The sequence below is a fragment of the Rhinopithecus bieti genome, unplaced genomic scaffold (genome assembly GCF_001698545.2).
Source record: "Rhinopithecus bieti isolate Rb0 unplaced genomic scaffold, ASM169854v2 scaffold_38728, whole genome shotgun sequence".
Classification (NCBI taxonomy): domain Eukaryota; kingdom Metazoa; phylum Chordata; class Mammalia; order Primates; family Cercopithecidae; genus Rhinopithecus; species Rhinopithecus bieti.
The window spans coordinates 173,558-183,247 of NW_016815936.1; the positions used below are offsets into that span (position 1 = coordinate 173,558).

General features: G+C 37.4%; 1 protein-coding gene across 7 annotated transcripts in view; it reads left to right on the plus strand.

Moving 5' to 3' along the window:
• The window catches only part of SMAD5 (SMAD family member 5), a 56,830-nt gene that overhangs the window by 19,813 nt on the left and 27,327 nt on the right, over window positions 1–9,690 (plus strand). For 6 of the 7 annotated variants that reach the window (XM_017854183.1, XM_017854185.1, XM_017854184.1 and 3 more), the window contains one exon: window positions 4,192–4,763. In XM_017854183.1, the coding sequence (XP_017709672.1) occupies window positions 4,361–4,763 (403 nt within the window). In that variant the 5' untranslated portion in view covers window positions 4,192–4,360. Of the gene's footprint in view, window positions 1–3,266; window positions 3,351–4,191; window positions 4,764–9,690 lie in introns of all 7 variants that reach the window. The other variant, XM_017854188.1, reaches the window with a different exon arrangement.

Consider the following 9,690-nt stretch of genomic DNA (forward strand, 5'->3'; position numbering starts at 1 on the left):
AAGGGGGGCCCTTTTGGGGGGGACCCGGGGGGGTTTTTTTGGGGGGTTTTTTTTTTTTTTTTTTTTTTTTTTAAGTGTAGCCATTCTGGTAGGTACCGAGTGAGATTTTACTGTGGTAGTTTTGTTTTCTTTTGCATTCATGTGATAACTAATGATACTGAGCCCATTTTCCCATCCAGTGGCTATTTTAATGTCCTCTTTTGTGAAGGATCTGTTCAGATATTTTGACTCTTCACTAGTTAATTTTATGATGAATTTTTTTTCCTTTTGTGACTTTGTAAGTTGAGACGTAGATAATGAGTACTTGGGTAGCTTGCACATACCACTTTACCAATTTGGGAAGTATAGAAAACATTTTAGAAATAATTTCATCAAAAGTGCTAAATTTTTTAGTCATTTCATATTTAAAGAGTTGAGTGTGAGATTTGCTCCTCTCCCTGTGCTAGTTTTACTAGTAAGAGTTCTAGCTTTTAAAACTGACACCTGTTGTTCTTTTGAAACTAATCTCTTGAAATTTAGTGGCATACCCATTCACCAAACTCACTGGCCTTTTCTTTGTTTACATTCTCTTTAAACTCTACCATATGTTTAATCTTTTGCAGTACCATTGTATCTAGTTCTATCTTTTAATAATGCATTATCAGTAACTCATTAGGAAACTCTTTCCTAACAGTGAATGCTTCCTAATATTTAGGTGTTTACTTACTGTTCTTTTCACTGTTGAAAACATATATATATATATATATTTGTTTCAGCTCTTCGTGCAAAATCTTAAATCTGTTTCTCATCTTTACCTGACTAAACTTGTATCTCCAGTCATGACCTTTTCCCAGTGGAGTTTACCACCATCTCTAATGATAAAGCTGCCTTATGGTGTTTTTAATTCTGTGGGTAGAATTCTCATTTTATCATTATCTTAGTCAACGTGGGTTTAAAATTTGAAGTTATCTCTAATTTCAAGGTACAGTTAGTAGAAAAATCAGTGACCATTCATTAAGTATCATAGTGTGTGTTATGGCACATGGAATGGTCCAGATGCTGAAGACTACTTCTTAGGAGGATTTTGTACTGTATTTGGGAAGTTAGGGTATTATTTGTGTCTTATTAATTAGTTTTTATTATAAATATTCAATGACTATAGCCTCTTCAGCAAGGGGTGGTAAAGGAAGTCTTCACAAAAGGGGGATAGATTGGAGCCCATCATTAAGAATGACTAAGATTTCTCTTGGAAGACACAGATGGGCAGAAGGGCAGGGATTTGGATTGGATCAGGAGGTGTGTATAGTGGAAGAGTAGTGGGCAAGGTTAGATTAGGATTAGATCTAGCCAGTCTCTTAAGTCTTGGTTCTTCTTCTTTCTGAATACTAATGATTATAATTCATGTTTGAATAGTACGGTTGAGTTTGTAAAGCTTGTGTTAGATAGACATTATTTATTACTTCAACATTTCTGTGACTTAGGAACCATCATCTCTATTTTACAGAAAAGTTAATAGGCTTTGAAAAAGTGATACTAGTAAAGAACAGAATCTGGTGGGCACAGTGGCTCAAGCCTTTAATGCCATCAACTTGGGAGGCTGAGTCTGGTGTGTTTCATTTCCAGGCATATTTTTATTCTTTCATATCATAGATATCCATAAATAACAATTTTTTAATTTTAAGTTTGATATAGACATCCTTAGAAAGGTATATATATATTTTTACAAGTCGCTTTTTTTACTCATTTATTTGATAAACGGACACTATTCTAGGTCCAGGGAGGGCATCCAGTGGTTTTGAGGGCAGATGAGACTACCTGCATACTAACATTTCATTGGGGAAAACAAAAAGTAAATAAACAAAATTGATAATGTAATATCAGATTAGGGTAAATGCTATAAAAAACGAACAGGGTCAGGGGGTAGCGAATGTTGTGAGAATGGGCTGTCATGCTATTTTCAATCAAGTGGTCAGGGAATTCCTCTTTCAGGAGGTGACCTTTGAACAACTGAATTAATTTGAGTGAGTATACTGCGTTAAGTTACAGGAGAAGAGAATTTCAGGGGAGGGAACATCAGATGCGAAGGCCTCAGGTAGAAATAACCTTAGAATACTTGAGAAATGGAAAGAAGTCAAGTGTGGTTAAATGCAATTAGGTAGGATAATGGTTAAGAAATGAGTAAGGAGAAGCCAAGGGCCTGATCATGTATGATACTGTATTCTGAATTCTGGTCTTGAAGCTCCTTTCTTTTTTTCCTCCCTCTTCCTTAACTGTTTCTCTGTTGCTCATACACATACTCTGTCACACATATGTACACCACCCTATCTAGCCCTCCATTGTATTCTAGTGTTCATGAATAAGGTATCAGTCAGCCAGGCCTGTCTCTTATCTAGCCTAGGAAATGCTCTGTTCGTGTCTGCCTATATATACATATATATATATATATATATTTTTTTTTTTTTTTTGTTTGTTTGTTTGTTTGTGTGCCTTTGCCTTTGACATTTCCCATCTCATCTCAGACAACCAAACCATGGTTTTACTTCCTTACCCACATGGATTTTACCATACATCCTTGATGTAGAGGCAGCTGAGGTCAGCTCTTCTTATAGGTCGTTTAGTACATAACACTGTGTACTCCAGTTTAATGTGGCCAGTTTTGTTTGCCTAGCAAAAATCATCCTATATAGGGCTGGGCAAGACAAGGCACAAGGCATATCCATACATAAGGAGGATATCTTTACTTCCCTGTACCCTTCCCCACCATGGTTCCAGCATAGCAGACTGGATAGCTGCCAGTAGTTGATCAGCATCCAGAACTGTATCTGGTACTTTAGCAGGCTCTCAGTAAGTATATTTTGAATGAATCAATTTATTGACTGTTGAGATTAAACCCTATTTGGCATAACTTTTTTTAAAAAGCCCCATCATGGCTATTCACAACACATGGGACGTAACAAAGAATCAATAATTATTTGTTGAGTGTATGTCAGTTTTAATTTACTCTGTGTGTTTATCTTTATTTACTTTATGTTATTGTCTGGGCTTTAACTGAGCACATATATACTTTGCTGGGAAGACACAACCCAGTCCAGAATAATATTGTTGCTAGAATTTTTCAAAGACAGATCTATAGCATTTGGCAATTTTAGGCACAAGACAGGAAGCATCTTTTGTTACACTGTTTTTCCAAACATTATTCTTGTTACTTCATTAGGTATTTATTGTCTGTGGTTGGCTGTGTAGTGATCCGCAGGAGATCTTACACATTCTTTTTATTCTTTATTTAGAGATAGGGTCTCACTATATTGCTCAGACTGGACGTGATAGAATTCCTGGGCTCAAGTGATTCTCCCGAGTAACTGGGATTATAGGTGTGCGTCACTGAGCCTGGTTTTTACCAGCTTTTATCAGTGGAGTGCCTGTCACTTCCTCCTATCATCATCAGGAACTTCTTAATGGTGCAGAACAGTGGTTTACCTGGAGCAGGCTCATTAACCAATATGCTTAAAATATCACTTAAAATAAGCCAATAGGAATTATAAAATTAGAAACTGACCCTTTTAAAATGAATTTATTCTCTTTAAATTTATTCAACATACTTAGTTTTAAAAATAGATACTTGCCATTTTACTAGCAGTTATAATGATTTATTTCAGGGTTTGGTACATCTTATACAACCATGAATACAATCTGCATCTAATTATGTGACTTCAGTAGTATCATGGTTTTTGTCCAAACCTTCTCAGTCTGGGAAACATTTTTTAAAGAGAATAATGACGTTAGAGAAGAGCTGGATTTCTTTTAAGACTTCTATTCAGATCAGGACATAATCATGTTCAAAACTGACGTAGCATGTAACATGGATTTCAGTGAATAAAATTACTTCCGAATCAAATTTTAGAAGAGTGTTTTAGGGTTTAGTGACCTGATCAAAGGGAGTCCAGAAGCTATTTTTGGATAATACATAGGAGGTAGAGCAACCTGGTTTTGCTTTTGGTTATCATTTGACATTGCCAGTGTCTTACTTGTTCATATTATGGAGAAGGAATTGAGTGGTCGCAGAACTTTTGAAGAAAATTTATCAATTTTTTGTTTACTTTGTAATGCTTTTCTGTTCTTATTTAATAATAATATACCTTTCAATTATATTAATTTAAATGTATATAAATCGAATTGCTTTGAACTAGGATCCTTTCCCCCTTTCTCTTTCAGGACTCGACCCAATGAAAGAAGCATATGGCATTTGTGAAGATAAATGTCACTCCTCCCTTTTTAATTGGAACTTCTGCTTAGGACCTGTGTATGACGTTTCACCTGTGATCTGTTCTTTCAGTAGCCAGTGACTTTGAGTTACAGGAAGGTCTCTGAAGATTTGTATCAAATGACGTCAATGGCCAGCTTGTTTTCTTTTACTAGTCCAGCAGTAAAGCGATTGTTGGGCTGGAAACAAGGTGATGAGGAGGAGAAATGGGCAGAAAAGGCAGTTGATGCTTTGGTGAAGAAGCTAAAAAAGAAAAAGGGTGCCATGGAGGAACTGGAGAAAGCCTTGAGCAGTCCAGGACAGCCGAGTAAATGTGTCACTATTCCCAGATCTTTAGATGGACGCCTGCAGGTTTCTCACAGAAAAGGCTTACCCCATGTTATATATTGTCGTGTTTGGCGCTGGCCGGATTTGCAGAGTCATCATGAGCTAAAGCCGTTGGATATTTGTGAATTTCCTTTTGGATCTAAACAAAAAGAAGTTTGTATCAACCCATACCACTATAAGAGAGTGGAGAGTCCAGGTAGGTCTTACTCCTAAGAAGAATTTAGAAAAACAAAAACAAAAAACCTCTCTTCCTGATATGCGTGTAACTAGATTTAGTAATGAAAATGTCATATTAGCTTTGTGTTTCCATCTTAAATATTCTAATCTTGGAAGGACTATTGGATTTTGAGTTTAGCTGTTTATATGCAGGTGATGCAATTCATTATTCACTGTAAGCACCCATATATCTACTCTGCCTTTTCCTGTGGATGACCTGTCTCAGTTTTATTTAAAGCCTAAGCTCCAAGTGTGTACTATATCCCATTCCTTTTTGTCGAATAAAGAACTTTGTTTCTATAGTTATCATCCTTCTCTCCAGCATTATTTTCCCTTTCTACCACAGTATTTCTGATAGCATACAGGCATGCCATGATACTACCCATCCTAAAATAAAACTTAAAAAAAATTCTGCTTTTCACCTCATTCACATAACCCAACCCCAATCACTGTACTATTTCCACTGGTCCTTTTAGAGGATTCTCCGTTTATATTATCTTTATGTTTCGTTTTTTTCTTGTGACCTCTCTAGTTAGACTTTCTTTCCTACCATTTAACTTGTTAAGATCACTAGTGACTGCCTTTTTATAGGTCAAGGGGTAATTTTTCAGTCTTACCTTACTGTCCGTTCAACTGAATTTGATACAGTTGATCTCCTTCCATCCTACTCAAAACTTTTTCTCTGTTTGGCCCCTAAGACAGTATGCTACCCTGGTCTTCCTACCTCACTGACTGTTCTTGTCCCTCTTTGCTGGCGTATTCTGCTGTTTTCACAGGAGTCAGTCCATGGACCCTTTCTCCATTTGTATTCTTTCTTTATGTGCTTTCATGCTGTCACATGTCTTAAGATTGTCTATAAGCTGATGCTCACATTTTGAAGTCAAGTCAACTTCTCCCTTGAGTTTTAGACTGGTGTATCCAGTAGCCTACTTGATACTTCCACTTGAATATTTATTAAACATACCAAATGTAATATGTCTAAGCGAAACTTGAGTTTTTTCCTCTGGTTTTCCCTGTTGAAGTGAATGGCAACAGCATTCATGTAATTGCTAATGCCGTAAACCACAAGTTCATCTTTTATTTTTCTTAAGTCATATATTTAAAATATGAGCAAATGCTGTTTGCTGCACCTTCAAAATATATCTTGATAGTGTCACCTCTCATCATTTCTGACGCCACTACTTTAGTACAGTACATCATCATCATCACTTACCTTAAGTAGTGTCCTAATTGGTCTTTCTGTGTCTGTTCTTCCCCTTAACCCATTGTGTTTTCTATGCGACAGCCAGAATGATTTTTTAAAAACATACTAAATCATGTCAGTTCCTACTGAAAACACTTTCAAGGCTGTCACACTTAAGAGATTTCTATAAGACTCTGTATGACCTATCCTCAGAGTTCTGTGTTCGTTGGACTTGCCATACTCCTGTTTCCAGGCTTTAACTCTTGCTGTTTACTTATTCTCCCCCAGAATCTTTCCATGGCACATTTTCTCATTCCATTCAGTCCTTGCTCAAATATCCCCATCACTAATTGACTCTGTATTAGATATTTATTTTGTTTATTGACTGACATGAGCAGAGTCTTCCTCTATTTCATTCATTACTCTATCCTTAGTGCTTAGAATAGTATATTGTTATCTGGCACTTGGTAGGTGATGCTCAGTAAATATTTTTTTGTAATGAATGGTATAAGCTGAGCTACTAGCTGAGTGCGTTAGTCATCTATTGCTGCATGACAAATTGCCACAAACTTAGTGGCTTAGCACAATGCATGTTTATTACCTCACAGTTTCTTTGGGTGAGGAGTCCAATCACACTTAGTTGGGTCCTTTGCAAGGCACTGTAATCAAGGTGTTGGTTAGGGCCGAGGTCTTATCAGAAGCTCAGTTAGGGAAGGATCTGCTTCCAAGCCCATGTGATTATTGACAGATTCAGTTGCTTTCACATAGCCTTCTTTATAGCTAGTTCACATTCATGACAGCTTCTTCAAAGCCAGTAAGAAAGAGAGGGTCTTCTGGCAAAAAGGGCATTATATTCTTATGGAATGTAATCATACACACCCTGTCACCTTTGCTGTATTCTGTTGGTTAGAAGGAAGTGATAGGTCATACTCATACTCAAGCAGGGAGAATTACCCAATGGTTTGAATACCTGGAGGTGGAATCATGGTGGTCACCTTAGAGTCTATCTGGGTTTCACATGGAGGTAATATAAACCCAGTGTGGTAAAAAGACTGAAAATAACATTGGATGTGGAGACTAGTAGAAAGGATCGCAGATAGCAGTGATTATGCTATCTGGGAAAGTTCAACTTAAGAGCTTTAGAGTGACTTTAGACAGTTGGTATGATGTGATTCTCAATTTCTTACTGAGTCCAAGGAGAGCTGATACCTGAAGGAATTGATGAAGAAAGGAAGATATGAGGATTTAATAGAGAAGTATAGGCTGAGAAACTCCCAAGCTTGCTGTTTGCTGGGAGTAAGTCTAGGAATTTTATGTATTCCCCTATAGCCAAAGTGTGACTAATAATCAACCAGCCAATGGAAGTGTCTTATTTTTTGTATACATTTTTCTCAGCTATGATGCATTCTATAGAAAAGACTGGGGCATAGCTCTGATGCTTTTAAATGACTGAAAATTTCATGTCTTAGTAGTTCAACTATTGGAAAGAGACTATAGAGACCTCATGTTTTGCTCTGAGTCCAAACATCTTGGGGGAAGGGACAGATTACCCAGCTGGATTAGCTTGCTGACCCCCCATGATTAAGCAGCTATGACGCAGAATGGATCACTTCATATTACCATTATTAATAAAGTAGTAGAAGGTGGTGGTAGTGGTAGTAGTAACAGTGATAGCAATTAATGTTTATTGAGCACTGATGGAATAGTGATTCCTTCATGGGGTTAGAAAAGGGTACTGACATTTTACACCCCTTTCAGTTTACTTACAGGTTTATAGATAAGGAAATGAAGACTTAAAAGGGAAGTAACTTAGGCACACTCACACAGTTATAATATAGTGGAGTAAGTTTTGCAAAAAGATAAAAAGATGGAGGATAGTTGGAAAGAGATAATGAACGTAAGAAAAATAGAGGGCCAACCTAGGCGGCCCTAGGTGTTTAGTTGAATACAGTGCTCCCTAAGCTTTTTGGCGCCAGGGTCCAGTTTCTTGGAAGACAGTCTTTTCATTGAACAGGTTGGGGGATGGTTTTGGGATGATTCAAGCACATTATATTTATTGTGCACTTTATTTCTATTATTATTACATTGTAATATGTAATGAAATAATTATACAGTTCACCATAATGTCAAATTAGCGGGAGTCCTGAGCTTGTTTACCTGCAGCTAGGTTGTCTCATCCAGAGGTGATGGGAGACAGTGACAGATCATCAGGCTTGAGATTCTCATAAGGAACGCACAACCTAGATCCCTCACATGTGCAGCTGGCGATAGGATTTGCTTTCCTATGAGAATATCATGCTGCCACTGATCTGACAGGAGGTGGAGTTCAGGTGGTAATGAGAGCAATGGGGAATGGCTGGAAATACAGATGAAGCTTCGCTCACTCTCACTCACCATCACCTCCTGCTGTATGGCCTGGTTCGTAAGAGGTCATGAACTAGGGGGGTGTTTAGGGACCCCTGATCTAATAGACAGTATTGTCTAGTGATTAGGACTGTGGGTTCTGGAGCCAGGCTTTCTGGATTTGAATCCTGGTTTTACCAAATACTACCTCAGGCCTTAACCTTTCTGAGATTTAGTTTAGTCATTGTAAAATGGGAATAATACTACCTACATAATTGGTTGTTATGAAGATTAGATGAGTTGGTACATTAGAAAGTACTTGTTAAAACATTAAGTGGCCCAGAATCAGTTTCAAATGAAATATCAATTCTAGTAGAATAATATATTCTGGAAATAGAGCATTGAGGAAGATGGCAGAGAGAAAATTTTCCGAGAAATAATATCAAACAATTCCCCAAACTGAAAATTGAAAGGGCTCAGTGACCAAATAATCGGAACAAAGGATAAAAGAAGCCCCACATGAAATTTTAGTGTATCATAGATTAAAAAAAAAAAAATTCTGTAAACTTCCAGAAAGAAAAGACAGGAAACATATAAAGGACTAGAAATCAGAATATTGGATTTCTCAATGCAGTTCTGGATTTAGAAGAAAGTAAAGTAGTGCCCTCAAAATTCAGAAGGAAATATTATCTGCCTGCAGACAAGCAAAAAAAATAAGATTTTTATACATGCAGGAAGTCAAGAAAATTTAACTTTTTACTTTCTCTTGGGACACTAATAGAGGATGAAGTCCAGGAAATGTGATCCAGCAGCAGAGAAGGGAAGTCCAAGGATTTCAGACTTGTAGGAGACTTGAGCAGTAACCAACGTAGGTTGGAACAAAAAGATGGAAGATCCCGATCTGGTGCAGTGGCTCACGCCTGTAATCCCAGCACTTTGGGAGGCCGAGATGGGCGGATCACTAGGTCAGGAGATCAAGACCATCCTGGCTAATATGGTGAAACCCCATCTCTACTAAAAATACAAAAAATTAGCCGGGCATGTTGGCAGGCGCCTGTAGTCCCAGCTACTTGGGAGGCTGAGGCAGGAGAATGACGTGAACCTGGGAGGCGGAGCTTGCAGTGAGCTGAGATCCTGCCAATGCACTCCAGCCTGGGCAACAGAGCGAGACTCCGTCTCAAAAAATTAAATAAATAAACCATAAAACAATAATAATAATAATAAGTTAACTATAGTGAGTTATGAATATTTTACATAAAATAATATTACAGTTTTAAAAGCAATTGCTGAAACAGAGAAGTATAATAAATTAACCTGTATATCCAGTGATGGCAAAACTATGTAGAGAAGAACTATTCCAAGTGACTTTAAATATGTAATT